Below are 22,318 nucleotides of genomic sequence, written 5' to 3'. Positions count from 1 at the left end.
CGGTAATTGAAATTGCTATTTAAATATGACAGGGCCAAAACTCGTAAGATATGGGAAACACAGTTGCAAACGGACTTTGCTTTTCCATTTGAAATTTGGCAGTCACTGTGCGTTCGCTTAAACGAAAATGCAAACGGTAATACGCGATTTGCTATTGCGTTTGGATTTTATGCGTCCACAAATTGAAAACGCAATTGCAAATACAATTTGCAATTCCTTTTGAATAATGTCCGGAATATCATTCCATATTGGACTACAGGGAAGTGGTTGCTAGTGTGAAAATAAAATTGTCTGGGGTAATCCCCGGATGTCCTTCAATGCTGGAAACTTCTCTGCTGAATACTACAATCTATTAAACCCATAAATAATGCAAGAACAATACATTTCTGAGGTATTTGTTTCTGACTTCTTATTTTAGAATGCATTTTTATTTATTTTTAATATATTATAAATGATATATCAACATTTTTCTGATACTTTTGATTTTCTGACTCCTTTAATGAAGTGCTTTTCTTTATATTTAGGTTTTTTTTTTTGTTACAAAAAATTATGATTTTCCAAATGAGACCTTCGACAACATCAGATTTAAAGGAATAGTTATCCCAAAAATGAAAATTCTCAGTCTTGAGCCTATGTACCCTGTGCCTCCAGTGACCAGTACTCTAGCTAAGTGTTTTCCTTATTATACCCTTTTTAACCCCTGTGTCTATTTTTGTTCTCTATTTTCCTTGTTTATTTGTAGCTTAGTTAGCTTCGTGGGAAAACACAACATTTTGAGCACTGTAGACCCGGGTTCGATTCCAACGGCAGCCACTTTACCACATGGGAGCATTTTAAATTTTGGGTGATCTGTTCCTTTAAGTTGTGTAACATCATCTTAATGAGAAAGGAAATAATCAACAAAAACGTCAACCTTTCTTGTTTTATCTGTGGAATAATAATCTCATTAGTTTGGTCATTTTTTTCCCCCGTTTTGCTTTTTGTTTTGTTACTAACTAACTAGCTTATGTTTATACCTTAACATTATTATCGCCTACTCTCAGTGAAGTATATAATAATGAAATCATAAAGCACAGTAGGGGGTAGACAGCGCACATGCGGTATGTTTACAGTCAGTGACCTCACTTACTGATGCATTCACCGCCCTCTCGCGACGCATCATTGGACGGACACATTAATAGCTCAGCCGCTGCGCTGGATCGTACTAAAACTCTGACTGTACGTTCACACCAGAAGCGGCGAGAGCGTCAAAATTCGCTCTGGCTGCCCTGCCTTCGACGCTCAAGGACGCTCGTGGACGCTCTGACGTAGTTGAAATAAGCGGCAACGTTTGTTCAGAATGCTTTGTTTTGTGAACTATATTTAAAGGGGCCGCAATTTAAACGTCCAGACATGTCGACCATTTACTTTTTGCCGACCGATCACAAGTAGCGTATATCCTCATGAACTCTTTAAAATGTGAAAATAAGAAATCGATCGATGGCAGAAAGTAATTAAAATTATAGTTGTTTGTTATCAAAATAAAATACATTTGTAATAATAACTGTGGTCTTGGTCATATATTACAGGGAAACCCGTCACGGCAATAATTCGTTTCTACATTTTATCTTCGGAACGAATGTTTGGTGGGAACCAAAGTTTACACGGTTGTGTTCTCGACTTCGCTAGAGCGGAGCACTTCTATATTCCAATTGGTTGCCGCCGAACCGCGTCACAGCTCATTACCATAATGTTGACTGCTCTTGAACTTCCATCTGACGCCCACGCCGCCCAAGACTCGCCGTGCCGCTTCTCGCCGCAGAGCACAATAGTATCCAGCTGCAGACCCGCAGCACCACCAGTTTCAGAACCCCAGCGCCAGAACCTGAAGTGAGGGGCGGAGCTTACGTTCGAAACCGAGTAGCGCCACCTAACGTTTTGGAGAGTACTTTGCTTTTATTACAAACGAAACATCATACTTTATACGTATGTTATAATGATTCTTTAAGGTACAGTACAATAAGCATTTTAAAACATTGATCTTGTGTAATATAATTGTATATAGTTATCCGTTTCATTGTATTATGAGAGTTACTTCCTGATCATGATGGTGAAAAAAATGCTTGAAACTTATGGGCATTTTATATAAAATATACTTTATTTCACAAGAACATGTGCAGCATGCATTTTTCTTTATGTAAAATAAAACATGTCAAAAAACTAAAAAGAGAGAAAATTCAGCATAATTTTAAAAGAAACAATAAAAATATATACAACAAATGACCAATTCACCCCTAGGCCCATTTTATCATGACAATCCTGTATAAATTAAACTTAAAATGTATCAAATGAGGAATTCACTCTCAGGCCCATTTTGTCCTTACATTCTTGCTAAAATAACTCCATGTCATCCCTGAACACAAAATGAAATAGAAAGGGTTCTCTGGAAGCTTCTGACTGTTCCAGGAGATTGTTGCGGGCCTTTTCCTTGTGGTCTTCATTCATTCGAAATGTCTCTACAAGAGATGAAAGCACCACACAATAATCTCAACGTAAAAAACCCCCCTCAACTATAAGGTAACATTAACTCACAAACAATGCATATAACAGAGGAACGTGGAACAAACACTTTAACACCTTCACAAGATGTCTTCAAAACGTCACCGCAAGGCCCATTTACAACACCCAAAAATGTATCGAACCATCCGTAGAATTTTTTTTTTAATACAGTAAAGTATGACAACATATTCAAGCTTCATTAAGATGATAAAGTTATGCACAAATTAAATATTTAGCAGATAAACGCTGAACTTAATATATGCGATAATTTTTCACCACATGATGTCAAAAACGTACACAACTCACCATGCTCTCCGCCATGCTTGTCTCATTGTCAATAACTCCGCCCCTCACAACAAAAAAAAAAAAAAAAAAACCTCCGCCCCTCAATTCAGGTTCTGGCGCTGGGGTTCTGAAACTGGGGTTCTGAAACTGGTGGTGCTGCAGGTCTGCAGCTGGATATGTCTCCCGCAGAGAGACGCTGGCTGTCATTGAAAAAGAATGACTTCCGGTCGATTTGACGCTCTCGCCGCCTCTGGTGTGAACGTACAGTGAAGCAGAGACAGGGAGCCAAACAAAGACACAAAACACTATGGAATATTCGCAGTTCTTCAGATCCATTACATTTCGTCTGATTGCACTTGACCAGACCTCTGGATTCTGGTTATTGAACGTTATATTCCCACCGACAGCCAAACCTCGCGTAATAAATAACAGCACTCCACCTCTTATTATTGGTAAGCAATCTATTCACAGTTACTTAAATAAGTTGGATGCATAGGTGCAATTTTGCTCCATGTATTTTCTATAGACATTATGGTTCATTAATTTTGTTTTAAACATATAATAATTAAATATAAATGTAAATAAGGCAAAGTAGACAAGATAACAGATGTCTTGGATTTGAACTTGCATAACCCTTTTTGACCACAGTTCAAATCAGAGTTATCAGATTTCAGAGGAACAATCCATATTTAGTGCACAGTTTAGTGCAAACTATGCATGCACCTGATGTTTAAAGTTTTGACCCCTTTGGTATGGAACAGTACCTGGAAATTTGGGCAATCGCCTGGAGGCCAAAATAGACAAGCCTGCACTGGTGCACTGGATGTGTTACAAGAAGACAGAGGACTGGTTCACCCTCTGGATCGACTTAAACATGTTTATGCCCATTGGAATTGACTGCTGGATTGATAACATAAGGTGAGCCTAAATACATCCCAAAAGTTCACAAAGGGGCTAACTTTAAGGACATGCAATGATAAGCAAATTCACTGATCTACTGATTTATTGACTAATGTTTCCTAATTAACCGCAGTTCAGCTTGCTTACAGATTTTGTGGCTGTTCTTCTATGTTTGACGTCATTGACCTCTTGTTGTTCTTGGAGAGTTCTTAAACTCTGATGTCAAGTGACATAAAGACAACAAACCTATAAAATACCAGCATTTGCAAGGAATATATATATACAAACCATGCATTTTCTTAATCGTCTATTCACGCACAACATCTCAATACTAAATATGGATTGTTCCTCTGAAATCTGATAACTCTGATTTGAACTGTGGTCAAAAAGGGTTATGCAAGTTCAAATCCAAGACACCTGTTATCTTGTCTACATCTCTCCTCAGTCTAAACATTATTATTATGCTTTACACAGAGATTATGAGGATGAAAGTGAAGCAGAACTCATATAGTATATTTTTTTTATTGGCTCTTTGCAATATAACTGTGACATACATTGTACTTTTTCCTGTAGAATTGTGTACAACAGGACAACTCGCAAGACATCTAATGCTCCAGGGGTGGAAGTCAGGGTGCCAGGATTTGGACAGACGCACCCTATTGAGTTTCTTGATTTAAACAAGCTGACAGGTGGGCTTTACATCTAATGAGCTGTTTATCTCCATACCTTATCATTTCTGCATTTTCATGTTTATGTAAATCCTTTCTAGGCTACTTTCATACCATGCGAAATGCAACCGTCCGTGGTGCTCCATATGACTGGAGAATCGCTCCAAGTTAGTCACATCAAACTCATTTCAATGGACTGACAATCAACAGCAATCATTTTGCCAAACTACAAAAAAAATGTTAATATAGGACACTCACCTGTCTTGGTCTCTTAAAATGTGGTAATCTGTGCTTTGCAGATATAGTTTAAAGGAATATTCCAGGTTCAATATAATTAAGCTCAATCAACAACATCTGTGGCACAAAAAATTCATTTCGACTCGTCCCTCATTTATATATATATAAGCAAATATTACAGTTACAATAAGGCACTCAATGGAAGGGAATGGGGCCAGTCCATAAACTATAAAATACACACTGTTTAAAAAGTACAGCCACAAGACATAAACAGTATATGTGTAAACATGATTTTAATGTGATAAAATCAGGGATTTCTGCCATTTAATGGGTTACAGGATTTACTGTTTATGATGTAATAATGTTAAAGTTGTATTATTGGGTATAACTTCACACAAATAAGGTTAGTAATTGATTTTATCACACTATAATGTTTATGTAAACTTTTGAAACGGTGTGGATTTTAATGTTTATGGACTGGCCCGATTCAGTTCTATTGTAAGTGCCTTACCGTAACCACAATTATTTTTCTTTTTTTTTTTTTTTTTAAATAAACAAGGGATGAGGCCTGGGTAGCTCAGCGAGTATTGACACTGACTACCACTCCTGGAGTTGCAAGTTTGAATCCAGGGTGTGCTGTGTGACTCCAGCCAGGTCTCCTAAGCAACTAAATTGGCCCGGTTGCTAGAGAGGGTAGAGTCACATGGGGTAGCCATCTTGGGGTCGTGATAAGTGGTTCTCGCTCTCAATGGGGCGCGTGGTAAGTTGTGTGTTGACCGCGGAGAGTAGGATGAGCCTCCACATGCTGGGAGACCCGTGGTATCATGCACAGCGAGCTGCGTGATAAGATGTGTGGATTGACTGTCTCAGAAGCGGAGGCTTGTCCTCCACCACCCGGATTGAGGTGAGTAACCGCACCACCACGAGGACCTAGTAAATAGTGGGAATTTGGCATTTCAAATTGGGGAGAAAAGGAGATAAAATAATAATAATAAAATTAATAAATACAAATAAACAAGGGATGAGTCAGAAATATTTGGGACTTTGGCCAGTAAACAACCATCTAGTTACCACACAGAAGACCCTAGCAAACCACAAGGCAACCACCCACATCATTGTTGTGGTGAGTGTTGCTCTGGCAAGCACCACTCACATTTTCTTTAGAAAAGTAAAAATCTGTGAAATTGCACTGTGTCCTACCAACAAACTATACTTTTTCTTTGGTAACACGTAGACGAACAGGAGGAGTATTTTTCACATTTGAAAAGCTTGGTGGAAGAGATGCATGCTGAGTACAAGCAACCAGTCTACCTTCTGGGCCACAGTATGGGCAACAACTACATCCTGTACTTTCTCAACCAGCAGACCCAGGACTGGAAAGACCACTACTACATCAAGGGCTTCATCTCTCTTGGAGCACCTTGGGGTGGTGCTGTTAAGCCCCTCAGAGTCATGGCATCAGGTACATTGAGCTATTCTGTGTGTGTATATATATATATACAGAAATGTATTCCACTACAGATTACAGAATACATTCTGTAAAATGTCCCTTGTAATGTATTCCATTAGATTACTCAAGGTCAGTAACGTATTATAAATACTTTGGATTACTTCAGCATTGGTAGATTTTTTTTTCCTTCACTTGTTTTGACTATAAAAACTCTGTCAGTACAGTAAGACAAAATACACATGTTAAAAACACATTCTCTGAAAAACCTAAATATCTTATGCAGTGTTATTTCTAAAACAAGATAAATCAAACTGATCTTGTTTTAAGGATTTTCAGATATTTTTACAGGAAAACAATACAAAAATTATTATCAATAATACATTTTTGCCTAATATCAAAGATCTTACTAGAAAAAAATTAAATATGATCCAACGTGAATTTTCCTGATAAAAAAACATGATTGTGTCTGGTAACATGTGTATGTAAAATGGCTAGAAATAGCATTTTATCTTAATGTAAAGCTGACAATTTACACAAGGTTTATTTCTATTTCTTCTGCTCCAAACTTACTTCAAACTTACTTCTCTGTCTGCTCGTATGAATGTAACACATAAGAAAGTGTTTCAGTGCTGTTCAAATGCACATTGGATCGCATCATTTATATTTATAAATGTTTTATTAAATATTATATGAAACAAATTACATATAATTACTCTTCAGTAATCAAAATACTTTTTGAATGTTACTGTATTATAATTACCAATGATTTAAATTGTAACTATAGTGGAATACAGTTAGGTATATTTTGTATTTTAAAAACTTAATCAAGTTACTGTAACCCGCACACACACACACACACACACACAAGACGAGACAGTCACAATGTCGGAGGAAAAACTGCTTTAATAAAAATAAAGCAGGCAAAAGTACATAACAGGGTAAATCCAGAGGGAGAATCGTCGAGGGAAGCGGAGGGTCAAAAGCCGGGGAATCAAAGTATAAACAAGGGGCAAATCCAATGAGAATGGTCGAGGGAAGCGAGGGTCAAAGCCGGGGTAATCAGAATAGAGTAGCGGGAAGGACTAAACAGGGGAGCTAGGGGAACAAGAGAGCTGGCAAGCTAAGGGGTAACGAATCACAGGGGGGTCAAAACTAGACGAGACTAGCGGGGGGCAAAGACACGGGAATCTAAATACAATAACCAACACCCGTGAAACGGATGTGCTGTGGTATTTATAGGGGAAGGTGTAAACAATGAAAGGTGATGAGACGAGTGCAGGTGAAACTAATGTGCAGGAGGATTGGAAGCGCGTGAGAAACTCGAGGAAGGGAGATAATCTACGAGCATGTGAGCGAGTAGGAGCAAAGTGGGCGTGAGGGCTCGAGCGAGCAAAAAGAGCGTGAAAAGCTCGAGGGGGCGGAGCGAGGGAGTGAGGTCGAGGGAGTGAGTGTGTGTGCGACGAAGCGGGGATGGGGCAGAGGAGCGGGGTTCGTGACAGTTACATGTATACCGTTACTCACCAACCCTGTGTGTGTATATATATATATGTATGTGCTGGGTAGTAACGGATTACATGTAATCTAGATTTAAAAAAATTGTACTTGTAATTGGACAATATAACATTTTATAACGTATGTAATCAAATAGCATTTATTTTTTTATGGATTGCATAAATAATAATTTAGCAAATCAGCCAGCTGCAATAACTAGTGCTTCTGTATTTTAAGATCGAGTCAGTTAGCTCTGCATACAGTACATTAAAGACAGTGCAGTCCCATTCAGGGCTGAACTGGTAATCTGGCATACCGGGCATTTTACCGGTGGGCCGACACCCTTTGAGTCCATTCAGGGGCGGAATGACCATCGGGAGACCAGTGGGTCGGCCGCGAAACAGGCGGAATATGCCGCAATAAGCAAAAATTAGCCGCCGCGTTATGCAGAACGGACCACAAAACGGCGCCACGATATGCAGAATAGGACAGTACAATGTATAATGGCTTGAGTTTAGGGTTGTATCACCTGTTTGTCCAAACAATGTCAGAAGGGATAAGTATTTGGGAAACCTATTTGGAAACATTATCATTATTTTTGCAATTCGGTTTGGTATTGCTATTGTTAAAAAAAATTACACAATTCAGCGTAACATGTATAATATTTAAATTGTGCTGTTGTCTATACTCTATATTATGCCGTCTTAGGTGAAAATGATGGTATACCCTTCGTTTCCAATATCAAAATCCACGAATCCCTGGATGATCCTGTCTGAAGAAGCTTGGCCTAAAGATCACACCTTTATCTCCACCCCTTTCTTTAACTATACCAATCAGGACTACCACCAGTTCTTCAAAGACATCAACTTTGAGGACGGCTGGTACATGTGGGATGACACCAGGAACCTCACAGCCGGTCTGCCCATCCCTGGAGTTGAGGTCTACTGCTTTTACGGGGTGGGTCTCCCTACACCTGTGACATACGTGTATGACGAGCAGTTTCCAAACGCCGATCCCATAGATATCATTTACGATGATGGCGATGATACGGTTGACAGTCGTAGCATGAGTCTCTGTAAGCGCTGGATAGGGAAGCAGGGACATTCTGTGCATGTGACAGAGTTTAGAGGAATGGCTCATTTGGACATGGTCTTTAATCACAAGTTGCTCACAGCAATCCAGAGAATTCTGGAAGGAAAGAGCCCAGTGGAAAAGGACAACAGTGCTGAACAGTCTTAATGCTCCACATCTCGTTTTCTTGTTGTGTGTTACATATTCTAGACTGCAGCAGAATTTATACAGAACTATGCACATGTACACTGGTATCCTGTATAGAAGTATGTCTTTAAAAGACAATATCACATACAGTGGTCCCAAGTGTTTATATATACACTTAAAATGTGTCAATGCTATTGGATTGGATAGAAAAATATCAAGTGACGTGTCTGTTAAAGACACTTAAAAGCTAAATGAATAGCAAAAATTGCTCTGAAAAGAGCAGTGAACTCTGAAAAACTAAAGTCTTTAATCATTTTTAACAGATGTAATTTAATTTGCTATTTTCATATTTCTTGCAATTAATTTAATACTTTAAGTGTACAAATATTTTTTTGGGGGCCACTGTATTTTCATCTGCAGAGTTCATATGAATCTTTGCTACAGTACATAACTCTTTTTGTATTATACCATATGTATAACATTTATTTAATCTGTACATTAAAAATGATAGATACATTGCTCTTAAAGTGTGAAATATACTAGTTTTTTCCTTTGTATATGTATGTCATAGCATGACTGAATATATCTGTATTATAGTTATATGCTAATCACTTTTCTTAGTTTGAAGCATTCTTAACCTTATGATTTAGTTCAACTCATCATAATACATTTAAAATATATGTTGATCCTTATTAGTGGTGCACAAATGTGTCAATGTTAATCGTACACAGTTCTGATAATACTTGTCTTTGAACTCTGTAACCTTTGAACAGGTTTAAGAGTTTAAAGTCTGATATACAATAGCAGTGCATGGGCTTTTTGCAAATACGTTAAAATACACAGGCATTAGAGTTTCCGAGAACACAAAAAAATGATCTTTTATGAGTAATTTTGCAGGGAATATTGAACCCTTGCTTAGTTGTTGCAAAGGGGTTAATGATAATTTCTTTACAAATATTCATTCTTTCAATCAGTAACTCTGATGGACAGGAACTCTTTTTATCTATTTTCCACTAAAACTTTGATGATCTTTGAACATCATTCACACATGGAGTGAAACAAAGCAAGCTGCAGTCTATCATGACCTAAAATCACCATCATAGAAGAAACTGGCCATTATCCAATGATCAATGCAGTTGAGAAGTTTCACAAAGGGGCTTTCACACTTCATGTCACACTTAACTTTTGAATAGTGAATCTTTCTTCTCTACTTTTAAGTGAATAGGGTAGGTTTATATTTGAAATTCAATTTCTGTATAGGCACATTTCCACTGCTATTTTTGAGTAGAACAGATTTTCACTGAACACCTTAAACGTAATAGAATTTAGCAGGGCATGTTGTCACAATGGAACCTGCCATTAGAAAGCCTATTGGCTTTTCAACAAAATGTAAACATCAAAACATTTATGAAGCATAAAACAATTCATTCAAACCTGTGTTTTTGTCAAAAAATATTTAAAACACTTGCCCCAATCTGGCATTTATGAAAAATAGCCTTGTCATTACAACATACAAATCCACTGCTAGATAAAAATACATTGGATACATTGGACTTTTGACTGCAAATACTGAGATAGCTTTTCCCTATGTGACAACTAGCCCCGGCTATCCCTTATCTTTTGACATACTTGATTGAGAAAAAATATTTTTAATTACTTTAATGTCATTTATAATGTTCAGATAATGTGTTAAAAATAGGCCTAAAATCATACGGAAAATACCCAAATATCACCAAAAAAAAAAAATAATTTAATAAAGTTAAATAATGTATCATTTATTAAAAATAAATAAATGAAGGGAAATACATTCATAACCAAATAAATATATAAATAAAATAAAAAAAATTAAATCAGAAAAAAGACACGGTCAAAATACCCTAAATTTCCTTTGAGTTTGTAGTTCAGCCCTTTATGGCATCATCGAACTGGATCTAAAAGCTCCGCCCACCAACTCGATGCCTTCTGCTATTGTTTACTCCAGTCTAGCCGCTTTAAAAACACTTATGACTTGATCGCTACATTGTTTTGCTTCATCAACCTGTCAGTGTCGCTCAGACCCAGCAGAGACTCTTCTCACTTCACTCCCAGATCTCGTGATGGACAGACAGGCCCAAATGTATCCTTGATCCTGTAAGTCAGCAGAGTGTGAGCCACTAAAAGAGATGCTTTCCTGTCATCGGTTGATCCTCGCCTCGCTCCAGCTGTGCTTGGTGGTGGTGTTGTTGTTTTCATTTACCGACAGCAGAAGTTTACACAAATGCTCGCCGGGGAAACTGTGCTCGGATCGACCGCCTGTGGTTTTGAGTAAGTTGATTTATTACAGCCAATTTGTTGCCAAGTGACAGTTGATTTTGAGCCACTATGCTGTGTCAAAACATAGTCAGCTGCCTATGTAGACAGCATTTTAGGGAATATAATGGCCAAGAATGTTGCCTAGGTAGGCAGCTCACTAGATCTTGAGAAATAACCTCTGTTATATGTGTGCAGTGTTAAACCAGATGCCCTTGTATTATGTAGTGGTTATATAACTTTTACATGTATTATTATCATGGGTAAAAACATGAATACTGATTTATAGATAGCTGTGACAAGGGTAAAGAAATATGACATTTATTAAATTATAGATTAGTCTAAACCCGGTCCATTAGTAGCCTAAAAATGTTTGAAAAGTATGACATCGCGAAAATCAATCACGTAAGAGACAATGTCTTGTTTGCTTCCGTTTTCATGAGTGTTTATTTTCGCTATGGCGGTTTCTCATATGACGCGGTCATATGACCTGAGGGAAAAAAACCATAAAATAAAATCAAATGTGTCTTATTTTTATCGATGTTTGCGGAACCGGTTATAGTGAGACCACAAAAATGACTTTGTTCTTTCGAATCCATATTGGTGATTTGTAAATGTTATAACTGTAGTTGTACATTTTAGATAACCTTATTCTTTAACGATTTGCTCTGTCATCTGCGGTACAACTGCAGATTGATATTTTAAATGGGTTGTTTCAACAAAAAAGTTAATAGCGATATCTTAAGTACACTTTGCAATGTTTACAATATGTAGTTTACAATATATAGAGATGTAGTTGAGGTTAAAATGTGTAAACCCATGCCAAACTCGCAGAGATTAGTGCTGTTCATGATAGGAATGTTTAATCAATAGATGATATGTAGATTATCTCTTGAGTGGTGATAGTGTCAGGCCTGTGTAATCAAAGCTTCATTGATCATTTCTCTTGTCCTTGCACGTGAAAGCTCATTAACATTGGAGTAATCTCCTTTACATTTGTGATATTTTTTTAGTTGTTATTATTTATGCATCAGGAAATAATTGCTAATTTCCTCCTTTTAAAGTCCTAATAGCAAATAGTTGTTTTGTGTGATGTCACCATTAGGGTGATCTGTGTTTCCCAATTGGTCAAGTTGGACCATGTTATCACTATCTCAGTTCTCTCCTTGTGCATGTGCAACTGAAGGACAGGTAAACTTGTATGCATTAATATGTAGAATGTTAATGAATGATTGACCTTGACATAGTTCTACTATGAGTCCATTGAGTCCATTCATTAAACATTATTAAGTAGATACAGCAACATTTAAATAGCAATTCTGAGTTATGTCTACTTGCATCTAGTTACCTTTACTTAAATGGTTAAGTTTATTCTGTATGAACACCAGGTTAAGTAAACTTAATTACACAAGTTTTGAAGAGGTGCCTTAATTTAACGGAGGGAATGAGTTTACTCAATCAAATTAGTTAACTTATTAGGGTTTTCAGTGCACATGATGTTATTTCATTGACTTTATTAATTATTTTTGACAGTTCCAGGAGACCTTGGAAATCAGCTGGAGGCGAAGCTGGATAAACCGAGTGTGGTGCACTACATCTGCTACAAGAAGACAGAGGATTACTTCACGTTATGGCTGAACCTGGAACTGCTGGTGCCGGTGGCCATTGACTGCTGGATTGATAACATGAGGTAAAGGGTAAAAGGGCAGCTGATGGTGTGAGAAGGGCTTTGTGCATTTACGTAATCAGTATATTTTATGTTTACCAGGTTACTGTACAATCGGACCACTCACCTGACTGACGGTCCTCCAGGGGTGGATGTCAGAGTGCCTGGGTTTGGCCAGACGTACAGTTTAGAGTATCTGGATCCAAGCAAACGGAGTGTTGGTGAGTGTTTACTTCTTATCCCATTATTAAAATGTGTTGATTGGTAAATTGGTTTGACAAATGTCTTGTCTCTTTCAGGCATATACTTCTTCACTATTGTGCAGGCACTTGTTGATTGGGGATATACAAGAGATGATGACATTCGAGGTGCTCCCTATGACTGGCGTAAGGCCCCAAGTGAGTATTTCTTTGCAGATCTCTTTGTTGCCCAGAAACAATTCTAGACTTGTTTCATCCATTATATTGAGACTTGCCATTCAGTATGTTTATATGGCCAGTTATATTCGCGCTACACTGGGTTTTTGCAGTCGATTGACAGTCTTCATCTGTCTGTCCAAGTATACATGACACAATGCATAATCAAATATTTTAAGGCAGGACAACATCTTGAGGAAGTGCCGATACTGTATGTTGCACGTTACCTCTGTCTTTTGGATCACGCACAAAATGCCGGGGCCAACTGTGGTCAGATTAACATGTATACAGGTACATGCTGGACAAAGCCATACTACATTATCTAGGCCTGTTAGCCTGACTTAAAAACAATCTGATTGGTATGAAAAAAATCTGACTTTTTTTAGTGTCACAGCAATCAAACTTTTTCTGTGCATGTACAATTTATTGACTGGTTATACCCAAAGTCTGGAGTGACACTAGCTATTTATGATAATATAAGGTGATGAAGCTGGTCAGCCAGGTTCAACCATGTTTTATTTCATGATTAACTAACTCAACTAGATTTCCGGTGACTTAGCTACAATGGTCTAGCAGGCCAATCTTGGTTCTACCAGCTGAAAAACCTCCTAAACCACCTTGGATGAGTTAAGAACCGCTACATTCAGAAGCTGGATTTTGCATGATAATTCACTAGGGTTATTACTGCCCTCCTTGCTCTGGATAATAAAAATCCCCCTACCATCAAATAAGAGTAAAAAATGAGTATCATTGTGGGTTTAGTTTGATTTGATTTTTGAATCCTTTTTTACATTTCTACTCTGATCGGTACCTATAGATGAGAACAAGGATTACTTCTTGAGTCTGCAGCAGATGATTGAGGAGATGGCGAATAAGGCCGGAGGCCCAGTGGTACTAATTGCACACAGCATGGGCAACATGTATACACTGTATTTCCTTAATCACCAACCACAGGCTTGGAAGGACCGGTACATTAAGGCCTTTGTGTCTCTTGGGGCCCCATGGGCTGGAGTGGGTAAAACGCTGAGAGTTATGGCAACAGGTAAGAGCCAAATTTGTTTATTGTGGATTGAGATGAAATAAAATCCTTAAAGGAATGTTCCGGGTTCATTACAAGTTAAGTTTAATCGACAGCATTTATGGCATAATGTTGATTACCATAAAAATGTATTTTGACTCATCCCTCCTTTTCAAGTCCACTGCAAGTGCCACACTGTAACCCAGCTTATTTTAAAGAAGAGGCGAGTCAAAATAATTTTTGTGGTAATCAACAATATGCCTCAAATCTTTTCGATTGAGATGAATTTGTACTGATCCCAGAATATTTCTTTTAAATAATGCATATTTCTGGTGCTGGATTCTAATTGGCCAATACATCATTCTACCGGTACAGCTGTGACACCTTTTCAGCTAACTAATTTGTATATCAATGCGCAGCACCCACTGAGGCCAATTATATTTGTACCATATTGAATTAGCCGGTTTGAATATAACTATATTCAAACCGTATACTTGGGAAGGACACCTTATTCCTTAATGGGATATGAGTTTGTTTGAATTGATTTGAAGTTATTGTCATCAGTAATCATTTATAGGTATTGGTCATGTGTCTTCAAAGACCTTTGTCAAGGTTCCATTGAGTCATATAGTCTGGTTTGATCATTTGATGGTTTTGGTTCCAGGCGATAACAACCGCATTCCTGTCATAAGTCCTTTAAAAATCCGCACCCAGCAGCGAACGGCCGTTTCCACCGTCTGGCTTTTCCCCTACGCCCACACCTGGCCCTCCGACATGATCCTGGTGTCCACCCCCAACAACACCTACACCGTCAAGGACTATCAGCGCTTCTTCAAAGACATTGATTATGAGGACGGCTGGGCCATGAGGAAGGACACCGAACCGCTGGTCAATGCACTGGAGCCTCCGGAGTGCCCGTTCACTGCCTTTATGGGAGCGGCATCCTTACACCTCAGGGCTACAATTACACAAAATTCCCAGATGGAGAACCCACCGTCATCAACGGGGAAGGAGATGGAACGGTCAACCTGTTGAGCGCATTACAATGCAAACGCTGGATGGGTCAACAGAAGCCACCCGTCCATATGTTGGAGCTGCCTGGGAATGAGCATGTTGCCATGCTGTTGAACATAACCACAGTTTCCTACATCAAATCTGTGCTGTTTTCACCTTGATGGCATCCAGCCTTCACATTTTCCTAAGTAATTTTGAACTGAACATTCCAGATGGCAAAGGGACAAGGCCCAGTTCTGCTTTTTAGTTGGATGTTACTCATCATGATCACTTCTGAATTGTTCTTTAACAATTTACGATAATTGGTTAAGTGGCGCAAACTATTGTTGTGGAATTTAGGTTTCTCAGGATGACATAGCAGTTTACTGTTGGGTTAAAATGATCTGAGATTTTAACTTTATAGATTAAAAGCACATCATTTCCTGTTGTTGCAGCAAAATAGCAATGGCCTGCCATTAATCTGTCAACTACATTTTTATAAATGGTATAAGATAGTTTCCGTTTTTAATCTTTGGAGATTTTCCTATGGCCACAAGTTCAAAAAAATCTACAATTTAATCTAGAGCTTTTCTAAATGCTTTTTCCAAAGAGGTTACTCTATAAATTGTACTAACACTGCAGTATTTCTGTGCTGTTTTTTGGTCTGTGACCAGTATTGATTTATGAAATTTTACTATATGATGTTGAATGTAGAATGTGTAACAACTGCTAGACATTTCGTTATCAACCAGTTTGTGTCATCATGCCATAGGCTAACCAATGTTACAAGTGAACAATCATTTTTTTATTTTTACATGTACTGACTTCTTGAATATATTGAAAAATGGATTGTGAAGCAAGCTATTTTTTTGCCTTTTAAATGTTAGTGCTATATAAAGGGTTGTGGGAATTACACTGGAAGGTTAAAATTGGTCCAGTTTTATTTACGGAGAAGAAAAAAAAAAAAACAACAACTGGTATTTTAAGATGCAAAACAAATGGAAAGTGGAACTAAGTCTTTCAATTATAGGATGTGGGATGTTGCATATAGATAGTAATGTTTGCAAGAATTCTAACCAGTCAAGACTGTTTGTTGCTCAAATAACAGACTATTTAGAGTCAATGCTCTGGGTTTGGAAAAATCCCCAAATTGCAATTCTGTACAATACATTTCCCTTTACCAAAAATGTGTACTGTTGAACAAAGAATAGCTAATTCTTGTTTTATGGTTACTAGTATTTCAGACAAAAACTTTATTATATTCTGCTTAAATATATGAAAACTTTAAAACATGAAATTTACAAAGGAATTCAGTTCATATTACTAAATATTGTACATTTCTTGATCACTGGAGGGGAAACAGAAAGACTTTGTTTCCTGATTTGCAGCGGAGCTCTGTACAGTTTAACTTTATGTGAAATGGACCATCCTCGTGACTATCAACAAGTCCCTGTGAAGATTAAAAGCATAGAAGGTTAATATAGTTCAGACCAATTCTATGACCTTTGCCTTTAATCAAATATTTGTCTCATCTCATTTTTGTTTAGTTAATGATGCAATTCTGCTTAGGTTGATACCTGCAACTCTGATAAACATGCACTTTTCAGTCTGTCTGTGTGATCACCCACACTCCAGGCAAGGCTTACATGAAAAGATGGATCCTATAACAGAGATTATTTTACAATTAAGGTCCACATTCTGGTAAAGCCTTTAAAAAAACAAAACAATGTTTACATGCTTGAATGTTACATTTATATAGCGCTTTTCTCAAAGTGCTTTACACAGTGAACAGGGGACTCTCCTCAGCCACCACCAGTGTGAGCATCCATGTGGATGATGTTACAGCAGCCACAGTGCACCAGTATGCTCACCACATACCAGCTATTGGTGGAGAGGAGGGAGTAGGGTTATAGAGACATTTAATGGATGGGGATTATTAGGAGGCTATGATTGATGAGGGCCAATGGGGTAACTTGGCCAGGACACTGGAGTTACACCCCTACTCTTAACGAGAAGTGCCCTGGGATTTTTAATGACCACAGAGAGTCAGGACCTTGGTTTAACGTCTCATCCAAAGGACACTGCCTTTTTACAGTAGTGTCCCCAGAACATGCTTCACAGCTATTGGAATATTCCGGTTATCAAAATTTTTAGAATAAATGAAGACTTGCATATTCTCCTGCCATTCTCTAGTGGAAATACTGGAGATGCTCACACTTGCCTTTTATTCTCATTCTGTTAAGTTACTCTACACAGTCATTTAACCACCCCATTCGTTCTCATTCTTGTCTTTGATATCAGCACACAGGAGCATGATGAATTGCAAGAATGTAGGTCATGGAACTCTTGGGAGTGCTTTTACTTATGTACAACTGATTTATATTCATTCTTTAAATGTTTCTAAAAACAATTCTGTCCTACTCACTTCAAAAATGTGTTTCTTTAATGGCTTGACTTTTCACAACTGCTTTTTTCTTGTAGCACTCCTAATTAATTGAACAGTGGATATTAGAGGTAGACCGATATATAGTTTTTACCAATTAATCTCTACCGATAGCTGCTTTTTGGAACTATTGGTCATCAGCAAAAATCAATGGCAATAGTTTTTTCCCCTCTGGAGGATTCTACAATTGGAACAGCTTGGGCCTGCAGTATAACAGCAGAGAGGTGAAGTAAAAACAATAACTGACAGCATATATATATATATATATATATACACATACACACTCACCTAAAGGATTATTAGGAACACCATACTAATACTGTGTTTGACCCCCTTTTGCCTTCAGAACTGCCTTAATTCTACATGGCATTGATTCAACAAGGTGCTGAAAGCATTCTTTAGAAATGTTGGCCCATATTGATTGGATAGCATCTTGCAGTTGATGGAGATTTGTGGGATGCACATCCAGGGCACGAAGCTCCTGTTCCACCACATCCCAAAGATGCTCTATTGGGTTGAGATCTGGTGACTGTGGGGGCCATTTTAGTACAGTGAACTCATTGTCATGTTCAAGAAACCAATTTGAAATGATTCGAGCTTTGTGACATGGTGCATTATCCTGCTGGAAGTAGCCATCAGAGGATGGGTACATGGTGGCCATAAAGGGATGGACATGGTCAGAAACAATGCTCAGGTAGGCCGTGGCATTTAAACGATGCCCAATTGGCACTAAGGGGCCTAAAGTGTGCCAAGAAAACATCCCCCACACCATTACACCACCACCACCACCAGCCTGCACAGTGGTAACAAGGCATGATGGATCCATGTTCTCATTCTGTTTACGCCAAATTCTGACTCTACCATCTGAATGTCTCAACAGAAATCAAGACTCATCAGACCAGGCAACATTTTTCCAGTCTTCAACTGTCCAATTTTGGTGAGCTCTTGCAAATTGTAGCCTCTTTTTCCTATTTGTAGTGGAGATGAGTGGTACCCGGTGGGGTCTTCTGCTGTTGTAGCCCATCCGCCTCAAGGTTGTGCGTGTTGTGGCTTCACAAATGCTTTGCTGCATACTTCGGTTGTAATGAGTGGTTATTTCAGGCAAAGTTGCTCTTCTATCAGCTTGAATCAGTCGGCCCATTCTTCTCTGACCTCTAGCATCAACAAGGCATTTTCGCCCACAGGACTGCCGCATACTGGATGTTTTTCCCTTTTCACACCATTCTTTGTAAACCCTAGAAATGGTTGTGTGTGAAAATCCCAGTAACTGAGCAGATTGTGAAATACTCAGACCGGCCCGTCTGGCACCAACAACCATGCCACGCTCAAAATTGCTTAAATCACCTTTCTTTCCCATTCTGACATTCAGTTTGGAGTTCAGGAGATTGTCTTGACCAGGACCACACCCCTAAATGCATTGAAGCAACTGCCATGCGATTGGTTGATTAGATAATTGCATTAATGAGAAATTAAACAGGTGTTCCTAATAATCCTTTAGGTGAGTGTATATATATACACATATATATAAACATATACACACACACACACAGATCAGCCACAACATTAAAACCACCTGTCTAATATTGTGTAGGTCCCACAGCACCAACACTCATCTCAGAATAGCACCGAGTTACCATAGTCTGTCGGTTTGAACCAGTCTGGCCATTCTCTGTTGACCTCTCTCATTAACGAGGTGTTTCCATCTGCAGAACTGCCGCTCACTGGATGTTTTTTGTTTTTGGCACCATTCTGAGAAAATTCTAGAGACTTGTGTGTGAAAATCCCAGGAGATCTGCAGTTTGAAATACTCACCAACATACTGTGGCAGTGCATTAAAAAAATCATGCAGACATGGGTCAGGAGCTTCAGTTAATGTTCACATCAACCAGCAGTATGGGAAAAAAAAAATGTATCTCAGTGATTTGGACCGTGCCATGATTGTTGGTGCCAGATGGTCTGGTCTGAGTATTTCTGTAACCAAAAACAAAAAACATCCAGCGATCAACAGTTCTGTGGACAGAAATGCCTTGTTGATGAGAGAGGTCAGCAGAAAATAGCCAGACTGGTTCAAACTGACAAAGTCTACGATAACTCAGACAACCACTCTGTACAACTGTGAGAAGAACAGCATCACATAATGCTATCTTGAGATGCGGGTTGGTGCTCTTTTGGCGACATGAGGGGGACCTACACAATATTTGGCAGGTGGTTTTAATGTTGTTGCTGATTGGTGTAATATATATATATATATATATATATACACATACATACACACACAGCCCTGGATAAATTAGGAGACCACTGCAAAATTATCAGTTTCTCTGGATTTACAATTTATAGGTATGTGTTTGAATAAAATTAATAGTTTTGGTTTATTCTATAAAGTACCGACAACATTTCACGCAAATTCACAAAACAATACATTATAATTTAGAGCATTTATTTGCAGAAAATGACTGGTCCCTCCTGGTCAAAGGACACACGAATCAAGGTTATCCTGGAAGAAACATTGTTTCCTTCTGCTCTGACAATGTTCCCCATCTCTGAGGATTGGTTTATCCAGCAGGAAATTGCTCCGTGCCACACAGCGAGGTCAATTAAGGTGTGGATGGAGGAGCACTGGACAAGACCCTGTCATGGCTAGCCCAATCTCCAGACCTGAACCCCATTGAAAACCTCTGGAATGTGATCAAGAGAATTTTTGCACCAGGAGCAATGTGAAAGACTGGTAGAGAGCATGCCAAGATGCATGAAAGCTGTGATTGAATATCAAGGTTATTCCACCAAATATTGATTTCGTGGAACTAACTTCCCAAGTTTTGCATTATTCGAGGTCTGAAAACATCGCATATTTTTTGTTATTTTGACCAGTTGTCATTTTCTGCAAATAAATGATCTAAATGACAATATTTTTTATTTGGAATTTGGGAGAAATGTTGTCAGTACTTAACAGAATAAAACAAAAATGTTCATTTTACTCAAACACATACATATAAATAGCCAATCCAGAGAAACTGATCATTTTGCAGTGGTCTCTTAATTTTTTTCCTGAACTGCATATACAAAATCTTTAATCTGATGAATATAAAAAAGTTGTAACCTTATAAAAGGTGCTGAGGTTGAATTCCTTCATAGTTTCATCCACTAGTTTGATTAGCTCAAGCAACTGAGATGTCCCACTAGAGATCTCCAAGCCAAGAAAAGTCCTGCATAACATGAAGTCACTGATAAGTCTAATGAATATTAATATATTAAAATATTTAATATTTAAAATTATAGTAAGGTGATGTCATAAACAGTAAGAGTTAAGAAATACCTGGTCTTTTCTGCATTAGAATACACCCTCAGTTTATCGGCCATGCAGAAAAACCTGAGAAAACAACTTCAGTTAAACACACAGAAAATGACAGAAGTCACAATAATACAATGAGGTCTTGACTGGATATCACAGACTTCCGGCACGGTGTCAGCATGGTCCGAATTGACTGGATGAAAGGCTGGATCCAGTGGTGCCGCAGAACCACTGTCTTTGACAGACTGACGTGGAACTCTTCAGACGGGGTCAGAGGAATGCCGTGAGATGCTGCGACAACCATCATTTCATTGAGAAGCTCCAGGAAAGAGTCCTCAGGGTTATCTAAAAGAAAATTAAAAGGGCAGTCAAAAGGGCCTCCACATTTTAAATATTTGGGTCATTTTTGGACCCCGAGTCCTGATAAATTTCCTTGTGCCAACCTATACTGAAGTGCAAGCAAAAAGATTAGGCCTACATGTAAAGAACACATATGTTGCCCAGTTGCCCCGCTCATGCTGGAATGACCGCAATCGCCCTCCATGCTCTTCACTGTTATCAGTCAATTGATCATCTGATTCTCTGAACATCTCCTTCACACTCTCAGGCAGAGGTAGGCGAGGTGTTTTGTGGGTTGCCTTATCTTTTGTCCTTTTGGCAGACCCATGATCCAAAGGTTCACTGCTGCTATACAGACAAAAAAAATTTATACAAAATTGGATGATGACATAATGGAAAAAGCCAATAAAAGTAATATAAATGCTGGAAAAAGAAGTCCAAACGCACCAAACCTTGTTTCAGTAGTGTCAGGTTTTCTTTTTTTTCTTGGAGGTGAGGAATCATCTTTAGTAGAGTTTTCAGTTTCCTCCTCAGAGCTGCTACTACTGTAATTAACAATCATGCTAAAATAAAAAAGGTAAAACCTATGTAACACTAAAAACATATAAGGGTAAAAGTCCAGTCAGATCAGCAATGATTCTTCCGTTCAAAAAAAAACCAGTGCCTCTTCATCACAGCACCCCTAATACAACAAATATTTATTCAAATGGTTCCGACTGCTTTGCATTCCGCCCTTCAAAAATAATACAGCACCCCTCAACAACATGCTATTAAGCGTATGTACATAACGTAAACCCTGTGCCTCCGAAATGGCCATAACACTGACATACATTGTTTACATGTACAAAGTGTGTTAGCTGCTGGCTAGAATCCCGTTTCTTTTTACTTTTTACTAATTGTAAATACAACTTTGTAATAAAATAACCACTCGTCCCGTCACACCAACCGATATGTGTATATTTTAAAGGCGTTGTATTTGAGTTGAGGGTTTGAATAGGTAAATCTAAAGCCATTAAAACACACACACACACACACACACACACACACACACACACACACACACACACACACACAC

At 38.4% G+C, this 22,318-nt stretch overlaps 2 protein-coding genes and 1 pseudogene across 7 annotated transcripts; 2 read left to right on the top strand and 1 right to left on the bottom strand.

Annotated features, from left to right (window-relative positions):
- Nucleotides 1-2,938: 2,938 nt before the first annotated feature.
- Nucleotides 2,939-9,292, top strand: LOC127640500 (phosphatidylcholine-sterol acyltransferase-like; annotated as a pseudogene).
- Nucleotides 9,293-10,745: 1,453 nt separating this feature from the next.
- Nucleotides 10,746-16,099, top strand: pla2g15 (phospholipase A2, group XV). The gene is given in 7 exon segments (XM_052123241.1): nucleotides 10,746-11,091; nucleotides 12,610-12,766; nucleotides 12,845-12,963; nucleotides 13,042-13,140; nucleotides 13,976-14,200; nucleotides 14,841-15,083; nucleotides 15,086-16,099. Coding segments are annotated over 7 exon segments (1,251 nt in total). The 5' UTR covers nucleotides 10,746-10,949; the 3' UTR covers nucleotides 15,352-16,099.
- A 181-nt stretch (nucleotides 16,100-16,280) lies between these two features.
- usb1 (U6 snRNA biogenesis 1) lies at nucleotides 16,281-22,255 on the bottom strand. 6 transcript variants are annotated; one of them, XR_007970098.1, is made up of 8 exons: nucleotides 21,696-22,255; nucleotides 21,383-21,591; nucleotides 21,066-21,249; nucleotides 20,929-20,982; nucleotides 20,713-20,818; nucleotides 19,186-19,583; nucleotides 16,747-16,830; nucleotides 16,591-16,619 (listed from the first exon to the last, which is right to left on the bottom strand). XR_007970098.1 is itself a non-coding variant. In XM_052123245.1 (7 exons), the coding sequence occupies exons 2-7, from the start codon at nucleotides 21,492-21,494 to the stop codon at nucleotides 16,515-16,517; spliced, it is 645 nt and encodes a 214-aa protein (XP_051979205.1). In that variant the 5' UTR covers nucleotides 21,495-21,591; nucleotides 21,691-22,255; the 3' UTR covers nucleotides 16,281-16,514. The 6 variants fall into 6 exon arrangements, 4 of the variants coding, with proteins under 4 accessions (XP_051979205.1, XP_051979204.1, XP_051979202.1 ...); XR_007970099.1 differs by having other exon boundaries at nucleotides 16,595-16,619; nucleotides 19,425-19,583; XM_052123245.1 differs by lacking the exon at nucleotides 19,186-19,583 and having other exon boundaries at nucleotides 16,281-16,619; nucleotides 21,691-22,255.
- Between the last annotated feature and the right edge of the window lie 63 nt (nucleotides 22,256-22,318).

This window comes from Xyrauchen texanus, chromosome 49 (assembly GCF_025860055.1).
Source record: "Xyrauchen texanus isolate HMW12.3.18 chromosome 49, RBS_HiC_50CHRs, whole genome shotgun sequence".
NCBI lineage: Eukaryota > Metazoa > Chordata > Actinopteri > Cypriniformes > Catostomidae > Xyrauchen > Xyrauchen texanus.
This window is presented reverse-complemented; position numbering and strand designations above follow the sequence as displayed.